Source organism: Neopelma chrysocephalum, unplaced genomic scaffold (genome assembly GCF_003984885.1).
Source record: "Neopelma chrysocephalum unplaced genomic scaffold, ASM398488v2 Primary Assembly neopelma1_85, whole genome shotgun sequence".
Lineage (NCBI taxonomy): Eukaryota > Metazoa > Chordata > Aves > Passeriformes > Pipridae > Neopelma > Neopelma chrysocephalum.
The window spans coordinates 1,995,157-2,018,526 of NW_020897747.1; the positions used below are offsets into that span (position 1 = coordinate 1,995,157).

The 23,370-nt window shown below is 41.2% G+C and overlaps 1 protein-coding gene across 1 annotated transcript in view; it reads left to right on the forward strand.

Annotated features, from left to right (window-relative positions):
• Positions 1–23,370, forward strand: part of INPP5A (inositol polyphosphate-5-phosphatase A) — a 146,192-nt gene that overhangs the window by 121,173 nt on the left and 1,649 nt on the right. Inside the window, exons 11-14 of the mRNA XM_027692165.1 lie at positions 2,516–2,589; positions 17,656–17,767; positions 22,003–22,071; positions 23,247–23,334. Coding sequence (XP_027547966.1) covers positions 2,516–2,589; positions 17,656–17,767; positions 22,003–22,071; positions 23,247–23,327 — 336 coding nt within the window. The 3' untranslated portion in view covers positions 23,328–23,334. The remainder of the gene's footprint in view (positions 1–2,515; positions 2,590–17,655; positions 17,768–22,002; positions 22,072–23,246; positions 23,335–23,370) is intronic.

Below are 23,370 nucleotides of genomic sequence, written 5' to 3' on the forward strand. Positions count from 1 at the left end.
AGTAAACACAGAGAGGTTGTGAGGGGGTCCCACTGTGCAGCCCTGAGCACAGATAACCTGTCCTTGCCCTGTAAGGGTGAGCAGGTGTGTGCCTGCTCACTTTATGCACGTTTGGACAGAAGGTTACAGATTCTGCAACACAGTCACTTAACAACTAGGAAAAAATAGTTTTTTTAAGTACATAATTATTTAATATATAGCAGGAAGAAATAGTTTTTGCAAATAATGCAGTGAAAACATTTGGCTGTTTTACATGGGAGGATGAATTCTCCACTACGAGCATTCCCTAAATACTTCCAGGCACCTAGTTGGGCTTTGGCTGTGTCATTTCAGGTTGAAGCTGTCCCTTTACCTGGGGAAACTTGGGGAACTGACAGAGCACAGCACACAATGCTGTCTTGTTCCTATTATCTGCCCCCAGTGTCAGCAACTCATCTACATAGCACAGACACAACTACACACGACTACAGCAAGTAAACACAGCAAAAACTTCTGTGGATAATAATGCACGTCCAAATGCTCTGTCCTCTAAACCCCAGGCTTCACTGAGTTTGCAAATATCATCATAGCAAGAACAATCTGAATGTATAAAATTTTGAAAGTGTGAATTGGTGTGAGAAGACAATGCATCTATTGAAGGTCGCCAGCCCTCGGGATGCCCATGAGTAATTTATACCATTGTGTTCTGTGGAGCATTGTTCTTTCACTCAGTCCTCCAGTTTAACACTTCAGAAATAGCCCTTTCTCCTGAGCCTTCCCTTCCCTGCCCTGAGCTGTTTACTTGCAACAGAAGGAAACATGTATTTGCACCATATTAATAGACATATATTTCAAATAATAGTTTTAACTGGGGATGGCAGCTTGTTTTCCAGTCCCAGATATCTTTAAGGTGGAGACACATGGAGCATGAAAGGGATGGTAACATTTGTTTTCATAGCCACTGTGTATGTATTGTGGCTACACATCTGCCTATGCATACTGAAATACAGGATCACAGTCTGGAAACATGCATGGTAATGAAAACATTCATTTTTTTATCGAAGTACATTGAGATTGCTTCAATGAGAATAGTGAGTGTCTGGACCAGCCCAACATTTTTAGGATTGAGTATATTATTAGATACATACTGTAAGTTTCTACGCAGAAGTTTCTAAATATTTATCCAAACATTTTGAATTCTCAGGCTTTTGGTCGAATGTTTAAAAATGTACAAACTGCCCACAAACATTGGTGTCACAGGATCCTTTCCAGGGCACCATCACAGAGTTTGGTGTTGGAGGCACTAAAGTAGGGCATGCTGCCCATCCCGTGGCATCCTCGTGCAAAGGTACCTGCATATGGCTCCAGAAGAGGCTGAGAGAGCTGGGTGGGCCGTAGAGAGGAGTTAATCAGCAGTGCAGGTGGTTCAGGTAGCTGCTTTTCACACAGATAATTAATGTGTACAAGTAGCTGCTAATTGCACGTTTCAGGAATGATTTATGAGGTGGCAGAGGGGAAAGGGGGACACAATCTCATTTCTTTGGGAACCTCTGCCATTCATACAATGGTATCAGCACAGCTGTGAGATGGGACATGATTAATGAACAGTGGGCAAACATGGGACAGCACTGTGACGCTTGTCAGGACAGAAAGTGCCCCTCGGAGCCAGGGCAGCACCGTGCCATGATAAGCTTTTGTCTTTAGCTCAGTAATTCCCTGGGACACCGGGCTGCAACCCGGCTGGGCTCTGGAGTAAGGTCGTTTGTGTCCATCAGAACAATTATGGTTTTAATGAGGACGATTATCATTGAGTTGCTGTGAGCAGGTTTGTGTTTATGAACAAAGATTGTGGATATTTATTCTCTCTGTAGAGGTCCGGGGAAAACAAATGTGGCAAGGACTAATATTTATACAGGACATTAAATCTAGACTTATGAACATCTCTGTTAAACACCTGTTCCTGCCACTCTGTCTCAGCTGCTGCCTGGGAACACCTTTACCTCCTGTCACATCCCTCCGTGTCTGTCTGCCCTGCACCTCCGGAATACGTGTGCGAGACACCCCTTGTCTGCTTGGGAAGAGTAATGTGCATATCCTTGCATTAAATGCACCTCCTTATCTGAGCTAAAGACAAGACAAAGTAAAATCACACATTTTGCTGACATTCTCATGGGCTGATTCCAACACCAGTTTACTGTATTTTTTAATGTCTCTGAAAAGGTTGATAATGAAATTTGAAGAAATGTAGCCTTGCAGTGTAAGTGCACGTGCAGGTCAGCACTGTGAAGAGACAGTGTTACATGTTTCACTGATAGGGAAATGAACGTTTTGAACACTTTTCTCAATGCACTGTTTAGGTATCAAAATAGTCCAGCGTGTTTTGCACTGTGTTCTAAAAACTGTTCTATGAGGGCTATACCTCGAGCTGTGTAATCAAAGTCTCTGTTTATTTCCTTTTACATAATGTATTATTTTTAAAATTGCTGCAGTTCAGCATTAAAGAGTGAATCCCTTTATTTCTATTTTTTTTTTGTAGCTTTTAGAATTTGACAGAGAGCTGTCAGTCTTTAAAGACAGATTGTATGAACTGGACATCTCATTTCCTCCCAGGTAAGATTCATATATAATCTCTTTAACTAGCTAAACCATGATTGTTACTTGTGGTGTAGGTAAAGTGTGAGTGTTTCCATACTTATTGCAGAAATTATGGTGATCAGTCTTCCTTTCATGGATGTTCCTTCACCCACATCCCCTCCATCACTCCATGAACCACGTGCCAGTAGAGCTCTGGACCTCATTGTCCTGGTCCCGCTGATCCTGTCCTTTATAGCTGCTCTCCAAACAGAGCTGGTGGGATTGTGTGCTCAGAGATGTGTGCAGACTTTTAAGCACTGGGCCCAGACCACCTGTTCAATTACTTTATTGCAGCAATAAAGACAGTCTCTGCCTGAAGCTGTCTGATGACTGCGAGCAGTGGCACCACTCGTGGAGGTGAAGAGCCCAGGGCCATCACACGGGGAGATCCAAGAGGAGGATGAGGAAAGAGGGCAGGAACTTAGATTCTGCTTCTTCAGTTTCAGTAAACATTATATAACTGCTAAGACTGTTAGAATAACTTGGCTGGTTTAATACCCATGCATGATTTTCATCAGCTGCATCCCTGAGGTGAATTTTAACTGTGACTAGTATTATTATCATACAAATGCAAGCTTTTTGCAAGTGGCAGTCCTGGTCAGGGGAAATCCGTGGAAAATTTGGTGCCATTTTAAACATGTATGATCCTTTTCCAAGAATGAAGGAGTCAAATCTCACAGTTGCTCTTAAGGGAAAGAAATACTGCATTCGCAAAGAAAAAGTTGAAGAAATTATAGAAAAAAGACACATAAACCCATGCTTTTTATATATTTCTTTCTTTATAGATGCAATATTTTTAAATATTACTATTTTATCCTTTATGGACAGATAGAAAAGTATAATGTTTTGGCATACACTAAGAAAAAATTTGGAAAGCTTGCCTTTTAGTGATCATAATCTCATTACTTCTCAGCAGCCAGCTGCGATACTGATTGTATTGATCCCTTGGGACAGTGGGAGTATGCACAGAGAGGTTACCACCGCTCTAAATTGTCCTTATTGATTGAGGATGGTAACAGGAGACCAGCAGTGTGTACATCTGAGTGTGTCCCACTCGTCATGTACCTGCTCAGGGAAAAGGAGGTGAGGGGAAGTGATAAGATTTTTTTGTCAGACGAACTCTCGTACTTGATTTCTCCAACATTAGTGCTTTCAGCCAGAGCAAGGCTTGGCAAACATGTGCTGTTGCATGAATAGTTTGCAGAGTCTTCAGCCCACTCTGTAAGTGCAGTTCAGCATCATGCAAAGATCAGAAGCTTGGTGTGAGTACTTTCTGTGTGTCTTAGTCCTACTCGCTCTGTTTCCTTAACAACTAGTTAATATAATAATAAATAGCAATAGATTTTATATACTGAAAGCTGACATGGAAGGGATGCTAATGCTGGGTTTATGTAACACAAAATTTCTTCAAACTTAAGCAGAGAATATTGATAAAATACGAGAATTGAATATGAGAATATTGCAAAAAAATACAATATGTCAAACCAACAGGCCAAACTCATGCATTTGCAAAGAGCAAACTGGATTCATATTAGGGTGCTTTTTTCACCCATCCCTCCTCATGTCCTGTGTCATGTGCCCAGGGCTTCCTGATGCCCCTCCCATGGTCCTTGCATGGCCCCAGGCTCAGGAAGTGAGTGAGGTACTGCAGAGCTGTAGGAGTTACTGCAGGTCAGTGTGATAGTTTTATTCATGTAACCCAACACATTGATTTTCGCCAAACAAATAATATGATTCATTTTTCTTTGTATTGAAATAATGACCATAGTGTGCTATTAACTGCAAAACCAGGTATTTTGAATGGGCAGAAAGCAATGGTTTTAAAGTAGGACATTTTCTTTTTAACTTGGAACCTTTTCACTCATGAAATAAAGACATTAAATATATGGCCTAAATGTCTTGGTTTCACTTCCAGTAGTTTTTCCTCCATTTTTCCTTTGTTTTTCTTTTCTGTAGTTTATGATGATTTAGCTACTTTTGTATACAGTTTGTAAATGTGTAAATACAAGTTTAATATATGTTTGTCATATATCCAGTCGTACTATATTTTGTATTTTTAACCAAAGGGGGATATACAGGAGTCCTATATATTTAAGCTTCTTGTTATTCTTAGCTAGAAAGTGTGTGGTGTATGTATTTGTTCTGCAAATGCATCAAACAAGGCCTTTGTCACCAAAGGGAGGGAGAGAGAAAGCCCTGGTCACTTTTGTGTCGGGCTTAGTTGCAAGCACTGGAATTTAGAAGGAAGTTGTAAACAATTCTAATGATAGACTTTAAGTAGTATTTCAGAATTTGTTTTATACATGATATTTTAATTATGGTCCACTGATTTAGTCTATGAATCACACTCTGCTTCTGTTCTTGATCCTTGGTGTTCCAGACTTACATCACGGGGTGCAGACAGAGTACCTCAGTTAAAACACTGCTGAACAGGTCTAGTCCTGCCTTTCACAGCTCCCAGAAAAGGAAAGGGCAGTCAGGACAGTTTTATCTTTCTTTCATTTGCTTTGTCATTTGTGCATACAGTTAATCACCTAATTTGTGTATAGAGTTCTACAAATCAATAGCACAGTTGCATTTCTGTCTTACTTGTAACTTTTTCCCTCAAAAAGGATGCTGGAAATTCAGTGTACTCTTGAGATAGATGGAAAAGGTCACAGCCCTTTGAGTCACAGCAGACTAAGTTACTTATAAATTCATTTTTTATCAGCATAAGCTGCTTATTCTCTGGACTTTATCATGAGATCTTGCTGATACACTGCCATAGCTGGCTTGGGGTTGAAAGCTTTGCTCCTTTGAGTCAGTGGTATTTTTGTAGTTAACGTCAGTGGGGTCAAAATTTTCCCCTAGGCAGTTTTAGGAGTTTGTTTTCACACTCCTCCTAGAGTGGCCTGACACCATGATCTGGTTCCTCAGGTGTAAGTAGAGCCAGGTAGAAACAGGCTGCCCTGAAGTGACCCTGTTTGGCCTCTCTGCCCTGCCTGGCACCCAGGGCAGCATGAGGTCCCAGTCCCACCTGCACACCCAGTGCCCATCATTATTCAGGGGCTTTGTGCCCAGGGAAAACCAGTGACTCTTGCATATTCCCAGTTCTGATTTGAAATTATGGAAGGATTTCTTCTGTTGTACTAATCTGCATGGAGAGGACTTTTTTTTGCATTTCTGTGTTAATTGTTTTATATTAATATGTCTGCACCTTTTACAATTAATTTCTCTGTCCATTTTTCTTAATTTCAAATGAAGCCATGGCAGTCATGTAGACATATATCTTTATACTGATAAGTTTTTTTAAGGAAGTCACTGTACTAAGGAACTGCTAGATTGCCTTAATACATTGATAAAAAACTCCCATATTCATAAATGTTTGGGAAGCTGACCATCTGTGAGATGGTACAGGAGCAACAGGGAAGAGTTACCACTCTTGCTATCTGGGATTTAGGGAAAATAATAAAAGATTAGTAACTGAGGAAAACAAAAGGCATTTTTTATGTGCTTTCTCATAAAGTATACTATCTAGAGCATGAAGAAATGCAAACTCTTGTTAAAAAAGCTCAAGATTCTTCTTCCCTTTTTATTTAGGGGCCTAAAACTCTGAAGCTGTTGGTCCTTCTCATTTCTAGGTTTTCATGACACCAAGTCAGCATTTCAATGTAGGTAGGGATAGAAATGTTGACTTCCCGGAGCAATTTTCTAACTCTAAAATTCCATAATGAAATGATGGGTTGTAATATCCTGCTGGATTTTTGTTCTTCACTGTATTTATAGCTGTTGGTTTCATTTTGCTCTTCAAAGTCTGTGTGCATTGTGCTGTCCTGCAGTTTGTTACCTGCTCTTCTCAGCTCACTGTAAACCACATCCAGTAACCAGAGAGGAGCACTTAACTCTTATCATCTGTTAGAGAAAACATCTCAGGATCTTGGCAAAAAAATAGGTCTTTGCATATTTCCAGCTACTATATTATGTTTTAATACCAGCTTTTAAAAACTGAACTTCATATAAACCTTTTCTTATTTTCTTTCTACTCCCTGTGCTAACGGTTTCTAAAAGTAAAATTCTGATGCTGTAGAAAGCATAAAAAATTTTACTTTTTAATTCTGTAGAAAGTGGAGACTCTGTACTGAGCCAAGAATACTTAACAGTATTTTTGGTAAACTACTGAATTCCTGCTTGTCTCTAAGCAATAGTACAGATAATTCTGTAAGTAATCAAACTACCCAAGGCCTCCCCTGGTGTTGCTGCATTGGCCAGGTCCAGCCAGCCCTGGAGGAAATGGGAACATCCCTGAACAGCTCTTCTCAGTTGGTGTTTGGAAGAGAACTGCCTCCCTACCAAGTTAATGCAAATTCTCCATGCTGTGTGGTGGTCTGAGTGAGGACACCCCTCGTTTAAGCCCTCTGTGGGAAGGTGTGTTACATTGACTGTCCCTTGGGAAAGGCCGCATAAAACACTGTAACCGAATTAGTACAACCTTGTAGAGCTAATTTAAATCACTAAAGACCAGGACAGTCAATTCTGTATTTAGAAAAGCTGTTTTTCAAGACCATTAATGACCATTACATGTATTGTGAGTTGAAACTTGACATGAGAGGTTTCAAAACAAGAAGTAAAAGACCTGCTTCCTATTGGTTCAGGGCAGGATCACAGAAGAAGAGCCCCCTGCCCAGGCTGTTGCAGGGGGATTTTCCTACCCCTGTAGCATATCTGCCTTGGGTTACTCATTCTCAGTGCAGCAGGCATGAGGTCAAAAGGACAAGTGCAGAAGTAGAGGATGCTGTCAGGGCCAGCCACCTGCCTGCATGGGCAGGAGGGAGCTGAGTTCTGTTCTCAGGGTTCCTTTTCGGTTCACAGGACAAAATGTGAAAAACAGCTCTAGGAATGGAGACCAGAGCCTTGGCAGGAGTGATAAGATGGCAGGCGAATGCTAATTTTGGCCTTAGTTATAATTTAAATTAAATCAAAGCTCTTTGTTTTTATCTAGCCGTTAATCCACAATTTGTCTTCCTTTTTTCTGCCCTTTTGAAACAGCAGTTCATTTTTAAGTTTTCAAACTACTAAGCAAAATGCAAATGACATTTGTTGGATTTTACATAAATGCATTCATATTTTTAATCATATGTTAATTTTGGTAAGTATAGATCATAATTATTTATATAATAGTTCTCTGAGAATTTCTAGTTAAAAATTGAATTTGTATCTATAAGTAGAATGCTATTAAGGCAGCACAGCAAATTCGTGTTACTGTATATGCAAGGGGGTCGACAGACTCTGTATTAGTGCATGTGTGCTTCAGGACGTTCCAGTTAACTTTGAATGTGGGAAGAATTCGAGAGCCACTTCTGAGCTCTCCTACAGCCACATCTAAAAATAGCATCTCTGCAGGCATGCTTAGGGAACTCAAATCTATTGTTTTTCTCCAGTTCAGTACTGTCATTTAGTTTAAGACACATGTCTGCTTGATGTGATGTGAATCCTCCCTTCTGCCCTGGGTGACCATCGTTCTGCAGTGCAGAGGGAGGGGTGCTCAGGTAGTCACCCCTCAGAAACATCCAGAACAAAGCCTTGACGGAGCTTAAGGACCCCTCTGACCCAAACCATTCCTTGATTCTGTGATTCTGTAGCACTGACGGCATCTGCAGGCCTGTCGGTTATCTCCTCTCTGTTCAGCAGGGTGCTTGATATCCAGGTATTTTCCTAAATTCCTCTTCAATTCTGAGTTCCTTCCAATTCTCAGTGTATGTGCCTGAGCCATGTCAGCTCACCCCCTGTACGCCCATGCCTCACAGGAGTGTGCCAGGGATGCAGTGAATGAGCCTTATCCCACCTGCTGTGGACCCCACGTCTCTGTGCTGGTGCCGTGTCTGTGGGGCTCCTGGCAGGTTCTGCCCAGGGAGAACAGCCCAGGCCAGCCTCCTCTGCCCTTTCAGAGCCCAGCCCTTCCTCGTCCTCCTGAGATGTGCCAAAGGCAGGGCAGCCTGGGAGGGGGGTCACAGCTTAACGAGGAACCACAGGCTGCATGGCAAGCCTGGTGCCTTAGACAGGCTGTAAAAAATCTTGCCAATAGAGTATTTTTCAGACATTATTCACCCATTCCTATACTCCTATATTTTGAGGCCTTTTACTTTATATAGTGAATATTCATGTTTTCATCTCATTACCCTTTGTGATCTAATGTAGCCCATAGCAACCTGAGCCATTGGAGACTAAATACAATTCAGCATTTTAAACTCTGTAAGCTCTGTCACTCACAGGCTGAACAGCCTGGCTGTGAGCAAACAGCCCAGTGTGAGGCTGCAAAGGACTTCATGGTAGTCAGCAATCACTGCAAAGGGCAGGAGGTGTGAAAAAAAAAGTAACAACACTGTGGTCTGTCAATATACAGGTGGGCAATTGTTACCTTTATCACTGTTCTCCATTAATTATTATAATTATTCTTGTAGCTGTTGTATAGCAGAGATAGGAGCTGACTTTAGCAAGAGTTCACGCCCACGTACAAGGTTTGCTCTCAGATAAGGCTGCATGCACAGCAATCTCATGTATTAATCATTCTCTTAAAGTGACCTACTCTTGTTGTTGAATTAGGCTGTCATGTAATTTACTGGTTGGACATACGTTTGTGTCTTAGATACCCCCTGTGTGATATTTTTCTCAAGCACACCCTCTGCACTGGCAGTATCTTGGCTTTGACACCTCTCACCAGGAGACAGGTTGAATCGCATTTACTCTTGGCAGAGCGTTTCTCCTTTGGAATTCTCTCTGGCACTGGTTCCTGATTCTGCCAGAATCTTATTTAGACTATAATCTGTTTTTTCTCTGCCCTTGTATTTTGTCCCATGACCTTTCTCTATTCTAGTAGGTTGCACAATGATACATGAATTTTTCTGGTCTGATTTGCCTGCTCTGCACAAAGCCAAGCCCAGAGCATTCCCTTGTTCCTTACCTTCTGCAGAGACTGTCCAGAGCAGAACAGACCTGCCTGCTGTGCCCAGCCCCGAGGGCACCCTTGGGTGTGAAAGGACAAAGTTATGGTTTAGGTGTCAGCAGGCTGCCCTTCCTTTCCAGTATCCTCATTGCATGTTCTCAGGTCACACACACACTGCGTGCTGTATTCTTAAAGCCAACAGGATTCCCATTTCCTAGAATATCACCTCAGTAACGCTGCTGGGTCCTGTTGTCCCACCAAAGGGGGATTTGGACTCTCAAATAAATTAAAAAGTGTGAAAGCCCTAAATTATTTCAATGCTTGCTTTATGGGGTACTTTTATAAATTTTTTTTTACCAATTAAGAATTATTGTCCACTGAACAGAAATACTTAATACCTACTCGTGTACCGTAAAATGCCTCCCAGGTATTAGTGAGGTATCTGAAATGGGATGTAGATCTCTCAGCCCCCAAGGAACAAATTCCCACAGGACATGATGCAGTTGTCTGGGTGCTTCCAGTATACAAGGCTGGAGCACAGAAACAGCTTCCCAGCTGGAAGCAGAGAGACAGCTGTCATTTCCTTCAAAACAATTAGAATTTAATCATTACAATGGCTTTTCAGACAGATCTTATCTTCCATTTTTCTCCTCATATTAAACCAGTGCCACTCTTACCATCATTCTCAATTAATTTCCAAATTGAAATAGGGTGTTTCTTTAATTTGTGAGGAACTGAAGAGAATTACCCAGGTAAGCAGTTCTGTTTGGTTTAAGGAATTGTGGCAAAGAGAAAAAGAAAGGAAAACCAATGATGTAAAAAAGAGTTTCAAGGACTGAGTATTACTGTACACCATGTGTGAGGTAAGAACCACAGACCATACTGCAAGCAGAAAGGAAAGCAAATTCTAAAGAGCTTGTGGACTTTGCTGCCAACCAGATTGTCCATGTTGTATTCCTGTCTGAACATGCTTCTGAAGAGCCCAGTATTTTGGAGTCTGAACCCTGTCCCATCTCTTGCCTCAGCTTCCCAGTTAGTTTTTTCCAGTATGAGACTGTATAGATTACAGCCCCAAAGTAACGTGCTCTAAGCCAGGAATGTTCCCGGAAAAAGCTGTGAGCTCAAGCACAGTCACATGCAGTAATATCAGGCTGTTCTGCTGTAACAAGCCAGCACTGGGTCCTTCCAAACAAGCCAATATTATTCGTAATTCCACTTATCCACTTGTAATAGTAGCAGTATTGCACACATTGAGTGGGGCACAACATTACTGTTATTAAAACAATAGAGTGTGTCCCTCAGTGTCCCCTCACCGATGCACTGGTATTGCCCAATAATCCATTTTAGTATTGCCAGATAACCCATGTCTGTTAGCTGGGCCTCCCCATGGCTCTGGGATGGACCAGCAGAGCACAGCATGCTGGTTTCCATCAGCTATGTGGCAGTCTCTGGCCCCAGGCAGGCTCTGATCCCACAGAGGGGCTCTGGGCTGAGACCAGCCCGTGGCAGTGCCAGAGTTTGGCTGGGCCACGTTTATCAGCAGCAAGGGGAAATCTCCACTATGGCCAGTGTTCTGGGCAGAAAGTGAAGGGCTGCGTTTTGCTCTCTGGAAAAACAAAGGGGCTCTGGGTTTGTACTGTTTTTTTTAAATGGAAAAAGGTCCGGAGTGACACTGGTGATACAGGAGTGCTCACTCTGAAGCGTCTTACAGACCCGGATTTTCCAAAGAAGTGAGTTAAGCCAAAAAGCAATATGCCCAACATAAAGCCGTAAGAAAGACTCTGAGAAAGCCACCATGTCATTAACTCTCCTGTTTTGTGTTGTGCCCAGACTCAGGGCTAGAGTCCTGTTTACCCTTCTTGCCCTTTGCTGCTGGTTTGCCCGGGTGACCCCCCCTTCCCACTGTCACCTTTGACTCCGATTGTTGGTGTGATCACCATGGTGTTAGTGTAGCCTGTGCAAGTAGCAGCTGTTTAACGCATTGTACTTTAACTACTGTGTTTGCCCTCCTGATTTGGCTGAAGTGAGATGTGTATCGTGGCCAGTTGGCTCGCAGAGCATCACCAAGACTTGTTAGTGTTTTGGTACATATGAAGCAGCTAATTTAATTCAAACAGCAATGTTTCTTACTGCTCAGCTTAGATCTGCTGCCTAAGATGAGCATATGAAGATAAATTACATGGAGTCATTTGTTAGGAAGAGGACTAGGGAATGCAAATCTCCCTTTCAGGTTCAGGGAAATAAAAAATGGTAATTCAGTTTGGAGGAAGAAACTAAGGATCTGGAAGCTGACAAAAATTAGATATCATACTTTGATTGGTCAAATGGTATTTTATTGAAATCACACTCATGTACCAGCTCACAGTAATGCTGAGTGTCAATTAAAAGCATGAAAATATTTTTATTTGTATCTTTGGCCTTAGAACTTTTGGAGCACCCAAAGGTTGAACTGGCAGTCTACATTCACTATCCTTGCTTTGGGTAAAAGTAACTTAGGCAATCTGAGAGTGTGTCAGAGCTGAAGATAAATTGTTCCTCCCTTTTCTTATAAAATACAAAAATAGTAAATAATTTTCTGATGAAGAGTGGTTGGAATTTTTTCCCTTTTGAAGTTCTCTCTCAGTGTCATATGTAAATAGAAAGACAGAAGTCAGAGAAGGTTTAGTGAATGTGGTACTCATACCCAAGTTCAGAAATCAAACAGACCAAATCAAAACTGTATCTCAGCTCTTCCCATAAAGAGCTCAGTTTTCATTGACACTTTATAATTCTTTTCCATCTTAAATATTCTGTATTAGAAAAAAGTCAGTGATATAAAATGTGGGGACAATTGACAGATGAGCATGAGGGGTCTTTGAGTAGGAGGCATTTCCACTCCCTGAAACATGATAAAAGTTTGCCAAAGCATCTGCATTTGAACCTAGATGTACAATGCACAGTTGTTCAATATGGCCTTTATCATACTAAAAAAGATCAAACAGCTGAATTTTCCCCACTGTTGCCCAGTGGGTGCTGCCACATTTCCTCCACTGCCCCTGGAAGTATGTAGAGTGTAGAAAGCAGAGTCCCCAGAGCAGCGCCCGGAGCGTTTCCAGGAGCAGGACATGTCGCCTGTGCTCTCCATGAGCTGGGAGCAAACTGTTAAAGGTGAGAGTCCTCCAAAGGGAATTCATTGTTTCCTGTTAGAAAGTACATTTCACCCATGTCACTAACAGATTTTATCCATTCTTACACGAGAGAAGAGTTCATTAGGAGCATTTTTCCTGGCTGGAAATGCCAGTTAAGGAGACATTTATATACACAGCATTGTTGGCATGTGTTTCAAGTTAAGGCTCTGCTGACAGGATGGTTTACGATGTCAGAAGGCTTTTCACCCTGCGGTAAGCATTTTTGTAAAGGTGTCTAATCATCTTTGACAATACCTGTCAACAGCAGTAGTGCTCTGATATTACTGACCCTCTTTATGGTTTATTTTCCCTAAACAGTTGCCAAGTAGCTCTCATCCTTATTGACTGTGACACCAGTAGTTCATTGGACATCCTGCTCCTTATTAACAGAGTTAGCAATTCATCAAAGTGTTTGGTTAAATTTCAAGAGCATTGAGCATTATATGAGTGATGTTGCTGGAAGTTTTATTCAGAAGGTCCACCTGACCGTAATCCTGATTAAGTGTAACTGAAACAAAAGTTTGTGAAATAAGATGGAAAAGCAGCTAGAAGCAGCATATTGAGAAAAAGCAAATCCTAAACAACTGGAGATAAATTGTACCGGCCTTTCACAGAGATGCTCCAGCTCCAAAACTGCCTGTCCCTCCATCATCCAGGGCAGGCACAGTCAAAGTGCATTTTGCGTAACTCTACTGACTGGCATACACAGAGAATATCAGACTATTTCTGCTATTAATTACTCTGCTAACATGAGTGGTTAAGGTCCTAAATTCCAACTTTGCTGCTGTTTTAAACAGGTCAGAAAAGTTGTTCCACATGGAATTCCTCATTTCCCCATTGTATTTTTAAACAGATATAATAGTGTGTGTAACAAATTATTGATGGTGGTTATGATTGTTACATCATCTGTAACTATACAGAATCCTAAGGTTAGGAAGTGTGTACAGCTTTACCTGACCTATAGCACTTGTATGTGTGAGCATTATATCTGTTTATGCTTCAGTGGTACCTAGAGGCCTTTATCTGTTATGTCATCATTTTTACACAAGCACTCCCTATTCGTTCTCAAGATCACTGTTTTCTCTGCATTGCACAAGGTGGATTGTGATTGAGGCAGAACTCTTCTGAAAGGGGAGAAAAATACATCCTTTCCCGTCTAATTCTGGGACATGGAGAGTTGGTTCTCCCTTTTCCTCTACCACAGTCGCTGTCCTGGTGGTTAAGACTAATGATGCAAGCACAGAAAGATGGCACGATGCTTTCCCTCTGGGAGACTGATACTGGAATTTTTTACTTTTGATTATTTGGTGTAGAGGCCTTTAAAATTATTTTTATCAGATCTGCAGTTGTTTTTATTAAACCTGTTATTATTTCTACAATTCACAGATCAGAAAATCTGTTAACTAGAATTACTAAGTTTTCATTTAAGAACTGTGAGTTCCTTACTTGCCCGGAGTGAATGTTAAAAGAGGCTGGAGATGCCAGCAAACAAAGCTAATTTAATGTGCTTGATTGTAGACAATCTTATGCTTAATATCTTTTGGAAGATGATATTACAAGAATAGTTCTGCTTTTTGCATGCACACAACCTTAAATTTACAGTATTCTTTGAAAGAGACTATTCATGCCTGATGGCAAAGAAGAAGGTGAGAAGTGGGGTTGAAAGGAAGAAAGGAGGAGGGAAATTATGAAGCCACCCTACAAAAAACAAAAACAGAATGGTCAAATAGCAGTGTGTATTGGCACTTGGTTACCCACTGAAGCCAGTGGAAATATTTTCCAGTTCCCTGAGTCCCATCGTGATCTGTGCTGTCTGGGCAGAGGCTGGATGGGAAGGAGCAAAGTGAGTGTTGTGCCTTTGTGTCCCAGTTTTCCTGCAGCCCTGGCTGTGGGGCCGAGTGCCAGCCCAGGACACACGTGCACAGCACACCCAGGGGCTGTCTCCTGGGCACAGAGCTGGTGTTCGTGGCTGGCACTGAGTGCTGGACCAGGTATTAGACAGGGCAGGTCTGAGGCTTTGGACATTTTCCCTGAGTCTTTGATTCCGTGACATCTTTCTGTTGTAGCGGCACCAGAATCATCAGCCTGGCTTCCCAAAATGTCTGTGCATCTGTCAGGCTTCTCTTTCCATTGCTTGTCTTGAGTGGTTTTAAATCCCACCAGCTGGTGGGAAGGCATCCAAAGGAGGTAATATCATCTAAGACACTAGAGTATCCTTTGGGGAGAAGACCCTTAAAAACACTCCAACTAAGCAAAAGCTTCAGAGTTCACAGGCAGGTGATTCAGTTCTGGAAGCAGTCACACTATTTTCATGCTGTATTTGTTTTAGCTACAGAACAGTATGATGGAGACAACTTCTGGGGTGTATGTCACTTGGACAGTTTTGTTCTGGAATAGTACACATTCAGCAGCATGCTTCACAAAAATTTCTTCTATGACAGTTTTATGCCAGAAACCCCTAACAGAGCTTTTATTTGCAAAAATGTGTTTAAGATTGGTAGCATATAATAAACTAAAATATCCTGTACCCACAATCCAATGAATCACAAAATAAGAAGCCCTCATGGGAATTTTGAGTCCTATTTAGCTATGACCACTCTTTGCCCATCTACAAAAGAATCCTGCATATTCCAAAGTGCTTTTGACCCCTCTAGAGCATGAAGGAGGAGAGCAAATAGTTACTTGCCCTTATTTTTTGGGCATGTGTCTCATTAGGATTTTTTATTATATCAGTGTCAGCATTTCACTGAGAGTGGGACTTGCACACACCAAAGGGGATGGAGGGAGGGAGAAGCCTTATTAGAGTGCAGCAAGACAGAACCCTCCACACTTCTGGCTGGAAGGAAGGATTCTGTCTTATAAAAAGAAGAGCTTACCCCACTGTATTGTATTATTACCTACAGGTCATTTTGTCTGGATAACTTTTGCAGTATTTATTTTTATCTCTGTCCCAGCCATTAGAAATCTGGTTTGTCAAAGATACTTGTAAACTACAGTAACTTCTTGACTGGGTGATCAGTGCTGAAGACCTTGAAAAATTGGCAGAAGTTTTCACCCTGAGATAACATTAAGATCAATAAAGCAAATTGATAAATACCATTTCATAGAATATAGGCTCTTGGGTGAAATGCTGTAACACATAGCAGTAACAGATCATTCTAGGCATGGAACATCATACTTCAAAAGCCATACAGTTAATACTGTAAAAGGAAGGATTATATGAAATGTGATTGATTCTTATATCTTAAGTCACAGAAAGTAGCTTCAGCTATGTGGGGTTCTGGAGTAACTAAAGTAAGAGGTTACGAGAAAAAGTCAACCCTTAAATTGCAGACAAAGAGCTTCTACTACCAATAGTATTACATCATCAAAATATTTCACAGACACTCAGAAATAAGCTGTACTTCTGTATGTCAGTGAAGCAGCAAATTGAATTCTCATAATATGTTTTGAAAATGAGTCTTGTTAGGTTTGATGAGGTGGAAAAGGTACTGAGATCACTGGTTTGTTCCAATACGCTCAGTACGCTTTTCTTGGACGTTTGCCATGGCTAATCTTTGTAATGGCAGTGTAGCTTGTAAACCCATTTGGTAGAGAGCTATATGTCTCCGTTTCAGAGTATCACACCAAGCAGGGTGGTAAATAAGTTTCTCTTCAAGCATGCAAACCCTTTTGTTACGATACCAGAAATTTTATATTAACACACATATCAGAAAAACTTCAGTATTTCCTTTATGAATTCAGTGATGAGCAGAATAAAATGCAAATGTCATTTTAAATGCACTCACACAGACATATGTAGATTTATTTTTTTAAAGACATTTATCAAGGGCAAACTTCAATTTGTTCTGGCCCAATATTCAAGAAATTGAGCCTGTCACAAACCCTCTGGATTCCTCCAAAACCCCTCCTTGGCTAATCCTCCATGCCATTTTGGAAAACAGGGGGCCTTACAGTATGATGAGCCATCATCAAATGCAAACTTCTGTCATACTAAACCAGTGAGAACATTTGGAAGAGACGAGAAGAACTTTGGCCTCAGCCTGCTGAGGTTGAGCCAGAGTTTGCCCTTCAGGTGCTTCAGAAGATTTCAGCCTGTGGGCTCACACAGGTGTGTTAACTCTAGTTAGACCCGGTAGCTTAAAATAATTAGTTTCTTTTGCCTTTTAAAGCTATGTAAGAATGCACTGGAGTTGCCACAGCACGCTTATGATGACCCCAGAGTGTAACTACCATTTAATCAGCTTCTATTCAAGATGTCTTTACAAAATAATATACTTTTTCTTAACACAATTTCATAGAGAGCTGCAGGATCTTATGTAGTCAGCATAGTTTTCCTTAAACCACATTCCTGATTCCTTGGTTCTGAAGGAATCCCCTGCAAAACCTGCTGTCTTGTCCTGTCTTTCTTTCTGTCACTCTAAAAGAATCTGTCCAGGGGAGGTTTGTACAGCTGCAGTGATCCCAGCACTCTGAACTCTGTTTTCTGTAAATTGTTCCTGGATAACTCTCCTTGAGAGAATCCTGCAAAGAAATCCAATGAGATGAACCTTTTTTTATTTTTTCTTAGATTTCCTTTTTCATCTTCTGTCTATGCATTTTCCATAGTCACAGTCAAGTGCCAGATTCGAAGTTGTTGAACTGATTTTCCTACTTTCATGTAGATAAACAGTTTGCTGTCTTTAAACACTCTCACATGCACAAGGTAGGAGATGAGACTTTTGAAACTGTGTGTCTCTTAACATGTTAATATGTAGAGTTGTAGATCTGAGAAGAGACATTGAGAAAGCACATGAAAAGGAAGGGGGGAGGAAGAAGGAAAAACATATACAAGAGGTGTCCAGAAGAGCCACTTTTTGCCAGTGAAATTTTGTAATTAGTGTGGCCCTTTGAGCCAGAGGTTTCAGGATGCTTTGCAAAGAGTCACTGATGGATGTGGTTGGGATTTGTTTGCAGTTATCCCTACAGTGAGGATTCTAGCCAGGGAAAGCAGTACATGAACACGAGATGTCCAGCCTGGTGCGACAGAATCCTGATGTCCCACTCAGCCAAGGAGCTCATTCTGAAAGTAAGTACAGACCTACAGCCTCCAGCTGCCTCCACACCACACTGCTCTGCACCACGGGCAGCTGGGGCTGGGAGACTCTGCCTGTCCCTGAGTCTGCCTGTGGCAGACAGTCTCCAGGGTGCAGACAGCACACCATGGCACTAAGAGAGGGAGGTGCTTCCAGTGCTTTGCACCCCAGAGGGTGGATTTGTCCCCAGTAACCTGCTGACAGTGACCAAAAGATGAGCTTTCCCAAGCGCTTCTTTTGGTGTCTGAGCTGCCCACGCTGGCTGCCTGTCCTCTGTCCTGTGCAACCTCTGTGCTCCTCAGTGCTGTACTGGGAGCACAGCACTGGGAAACTGCCTGCTTTAAAGACAGTAACAGAAAATACAAAGGCCCCATTAGTGCCCCAGCCCAGTCCACCCTACAGTGACATAAGCAACAGCACTGCCCGTCCCAGAGATTCAGCAGGGACACAGAAGCAGGTGTGAGTGGTGCTGGTTGAGAAGTCATGTAATTGAGAAAAAAACCTATCCAGCAACAGCTGGAGGCACCTGAGTTACCAGAGGGGTAGATATCCCGAGGTATTCCCAAGAATATGTCAAGTCCTAGATGGACCAAATCTATCACTGTCTGCTGACTGAGGGCAGTCTCCAGCAGGTAGGCCTCTAACTCTGGTATACAAATTAGGTGCCTACATTTAGATATTCCATTAGAGCCTTAAAGATACAGTTGTGGAACATTTTTAGAACATGCAATTCCTCTTGTGATTTTAGGGTATATAGATAGGGTAAACTTGGTGATGCTCTGTCCAAAATTAAATGACCTAAATATGGTTCAGGACCCTTCAAGTTTTCCTTTTCTGATGTTTCCTCTCTCCTTGCTCCACTCTGCCCTGCTCTTTTCTTTGGGAGCACTGGACCAGGTCAGCCTGTGCCAGCTTACCCTGCTTCTGTTCCCTGAGTGCCTGCTCGTGGCACCTGGCCCCCATCCTGCTGGCCCTGGCTGACAGCTGCCCCAGAGGGCCAGAACAGAGCAGGGAAGGGGTGTGGGATCCGAGGAGATCTCTCCCACATCTTTCTGCTCCCAGCTGCTTTTCCTGCCCGTCTGGCTGTGGGCATGATGCAGGAATGGATGTGCTGCCACATTCCAGCACTGCTGCAGCGAGGGGGTCTTGCTGACCAGACTCAGTGACTGTAACACTTTCCAAACCCCACATTGCCCAAAGTCACGTGTCTGTCTGTGTGTTCCTGTATAATTAATGCAGTTTAATGGGAATGAATTACAGAAAATAATCTTTGCAAGTAAATTCTACAGCTGTCCTACAGCTTCATGGCTTTTTTCCCCCTGTTTAAATTAATTACACCCTTGAAACTTGCTCTCCTGAAGTTTATAACCTTCTGTTTCTCTCTCATCAGGGTTATTTATCTCGTGATTAGACTGTTTGCTTTGCAGTATATAACTCACTGAAAGGCTGGGAACATGTTTTCCGTAGTTACTCGAATTTCAAGTCAATGCACTTCCTCACACACTATAATGTGTAAGAAGTCATCTGCACAACATCTCAAAGTTTCACCCAAATTTTAGACAATGCATTTACTGCAGTATTTACTAAAAAAACTAAATTTACTAAAAAAAGCTTATGAGAAATACAGGCTTTATAGTCAAATGGTAATGTCAAAATCAGTGTTACTTGATTTTCTTATACAAAAATGTCATGTGAAAAAGTGAGATTTTACCCAAAATATTACAGATGGTACTTGGTGCCATGAAATTCCTGAAGAACAAAGGATTAAAACCATGGAAAGAGTGGCCAATGAGGGAAGATTTTTTTCTTAAAGCTATGAATAAGGAGATAGAAGTGTACACAAAGACTTGAAGAGTGTAAACACTACAGAGGGAAAGGAATTCTTTCTGATTATCTAGAGGGCTATAACTTGGATATAATGGGAGAAAATTAAACAAAGGAAAACAAAGTTAGAGCACTGGAGAAGTTTGCAACTGTGAGGTGAGTTACCCAATTCCCAGTGTCTGTGTAACAAAAACCCAGTTAGTTGGATCACTCAAAGCTTACCTTTAAAAGTGCACAGAATTGTGTCTCCGGAGCTTTGCATTTGCAAACTGTGATCAGGCAGTTTGGGGCATCTCCAGAAACACACGTGCAGAGTGACGGGTGTTGGTGAGGCCAGCCTGGCACAGGGCTTTAACCAGTGGGTCTGTACCAGCACAGGAGTTATCCAGCCCAAAGCCAGCCTGGGATTCTGTCCCAGTCCTTAGAAAAGAATGCTGAGCTGATAGAGGAAAGGGCAAAACGACCTTACAGGTTTCTGTGGTTCTGCACAGGAAGCAGCACTGGCCTTGCAGTGAGAATTTACTCCAGACCTGGGCTTTGAAGCTTTAAAAGAAACTGTGAAGAAAGTAAAAGCCAATTTTAATTAACTGATTAGACTGTAACAAATCCTTTAAATATGTTATTTGAATTTTTAAAGGGTTTTTTTGGTAATTATCTATTGAATATTCTTCAGCAGGCAATTATTTTGCTGTATTAATTTCTCATATAGGCAAATAAAGAGTTTATTTTTCTGCCTTAGCAGTTCTATATTTTATTCCAAACCAAAATTGTAGTAAATCTGCATTTAAATCCCAGGTAAGGAAAGGATAGTGTGCACAAATTGCCACTGTACGGTGTGCTCAGCTACACAGTAGGCATTACAGATTGTACAGACATGGGGCTGTAAACAGCTTTCATGCAACATCATCTATCATGCCATGGTCGGTTACCTCACCATCATGTTATTTTATGCTTCCTGAGCCCTAAACCACCAAAGGTTGCCCACTGCTCGGGAGCTGCGCTGATGCCTGATCGCATGAAGTAATGAATGCTCAGCCAAGTGGATATTGTTTCTGCTTGTGCACTGCTGTAATTTGTTTATCTGTCTAAAGATTATGCAGTTGAAAATCCACAATTTTATGCTGCCTTTGTAAATTATCAAGTCGCTTTTGATGAATGTATCCCCACTTCCGATGCTGGTGGCATTATGATCTTGAAATATTGGAAAGTGCTCATGCATACAATGCAGAAGGTTATGTTTTTATATTTTTGGCAGGCAACCGTGCTATAAAGTAAATCTGACCTTAAGCTTCCTTACTGCATTAAAGATAATTCAGTTTTAACTTTATAGTCCTAAATGCTACTGTTTATATAAAGTTATTGCCCAGTCAAACTTGACTGATTACAGATGGGAAAGTCTTGACTGTTTCATACAAAATAAATTAGTATTGCCAACTAGTTTAAAGCACATCTATGATTGTATTAGAGACTGGAGAGTGTGCAGATTGCAGACTTAATTAGCTTATAGAATTAGCATAATAAGAAATTGTCTTGTATGGCAAGGTATTTGTATTTATTCCTGAAGTGCAGTGTTAGAGATTCAAAACAGACCCTCCAAATCACGTTTATTGCAAACAGCAGAAAGATGAGTACATTTTATTGTTCATTAAGCTACAAATGCTAAAGAAGTCAGTGTGTGAGAGTAAAGTTCGACATGGAACAAAATGAAAGCAATTCATAATAGAGACTGGAGGAATGTCATCTTTCATTTGCTGATTTTCTTAAAATCACTGAGTGCTTTTTTTTCAGATGAAGAAATTTATCTCAGAGAAATTGTTAAAGATTATATTCATAACCTGAAAATAATCATTCATCTCTCTGAACATTTAAAATCCCCTATATGATGAAATCAAATGCTCTTATAAGGCAATGTGGATTGCATTTAATTCAGAGAACAACATTTATCACACCTAATTCAATAAAAATTGTGTGTTGTTCTTAAAAAAGGACTGGTCAAATATGCCAGCTGCATTTTGCAACAGAAGCCTGGAATGCAACTACCAGGAGCCTGGAATGCAGCTACCAGGAGTCCCTCATTTCCCCCAGCCTGGCGTCAGCCATGCACATTTCCCAAGGCTGCAGCTCAGGGAGGAGGTGCAGAGAGATCAGGAGTTCTGTTCTGAGGACAAACTGCACAAATTGCTGCATAAACTGCACAAAAATTACTGCAGGCAGGACTGGGCATAAAAGTTCATTTTACACGGACTTTCTCTGGAGAAGCCAAGCAAAGATGTGTTAATATCACCTCATTCAGAAAGTGGTTTGACCTATTTGCACAATATTTCTATGTTTCTTTCTGTTTCTGTAATCTGGAGAATTCTTGGACTGACTAGTGTTTTGTTGTGTTTTGGTTTTTTTTAACTAGTCAGAAAACGATGAGAAGATAGTAATATATGACCACATTGGGCCAAATGTCTGCATGGGGGATCACAAGGTAATTAAACATTTTAGTATTGTATCTTCTAAGTTTTTATTAGGAAGGAGAATGTATGCACTAGGTTCTGTTAATTTTAAATCGGTTATATCTCTGCCCTGTTTTTAAAGTAATGACTTGAAAATGTTTCAAAGTTGAATTCAACTGAAATCAGCCAGTGTATCAGAGTAGCTGCTTGTATGGAAATCAAATAAAGAACAGGATGATGGGCACTAGGAATGAAAGCACGATACGGTGCAAGCAAAGAAGAGCCGTCTGTGCACTTAAAACTGTTCTAAAACAAAAGTAATTTCATTGGGTTATCAGAGATGCTTCTAAATCATAGCTTCAGTTAGGTTGGTGCCTAGGTGCTTATTAGAAAAAGAACATATCGGTAGTTCCATATTCAAACAGCAATTGATAAAAAGAATATAGGAAAAGGACATAAAATTACATAAATACCTGATGTTAAAATTAATAAAAATACCTGAAATTTACAATCTTCTCTGCTGAAGATACCGGATGGAAAGCTAAGTCAGAAATACCTCAAAACAGAGTATATACTTTCTTAGAAAAAAGCCAGTTGAGGAGTAGGAGGAAACCTCTGAAAGCCCATCTAAAATCAGCACTGAGGCTCCTGAATGATAATGCAGAGAGGGATAGTGGGTAATTACACGTGTGTGTGCACACATAAATCCAGACTCACAGATACATACCCCTGTTTGCTTCCATGGGCAGAGTTCTTGTGAGACAGAGCATTGTCTTCTAAGGAAGAATGCACTTAAGGCATTGGTCCAGAATCAGCCCAATCAGGTTTTAAAATACAGAAGTTTACTAACTTACCCAGTAAATGAAAAGTTCAGTGTGTCAGCACCAGGACAGCCAGTTCAGAAACAGCAATTTTTGTTTCCTTTGTCACCAAAGTGGCATGACACTTCCAATGGAGCTGATTCTGTGACAGAAGAGAGGTGTGTGTGGGACCTGATTCTCTTCCCACAGGAATCAGTGGAAAATTGTCCCTTAGATTTCAGTGGGAGAAGAAATCTGTGAGGAGATTATGTAATTCCCTTGTGCATTTTGTAGATAGATTAATTCAAAAACTTATTGCACCATTTTATTGTGTTTGCTACTGACTGTAAAAAAAAAAAGTGTCTATTTCAAACGTGTAACTTCTATTTTTCCCTAACTTGCTGCAGCCTGTGTTCCTGTCCTTTCGAATAGCTGCTGGGGCAGGTAAACCTATTGCAAATGTGCACAAGTGTTGTGTCGTGCAGTGATGTGGTGGTAAATATCATCTTTTTCCTTTACGTTTATATTTTC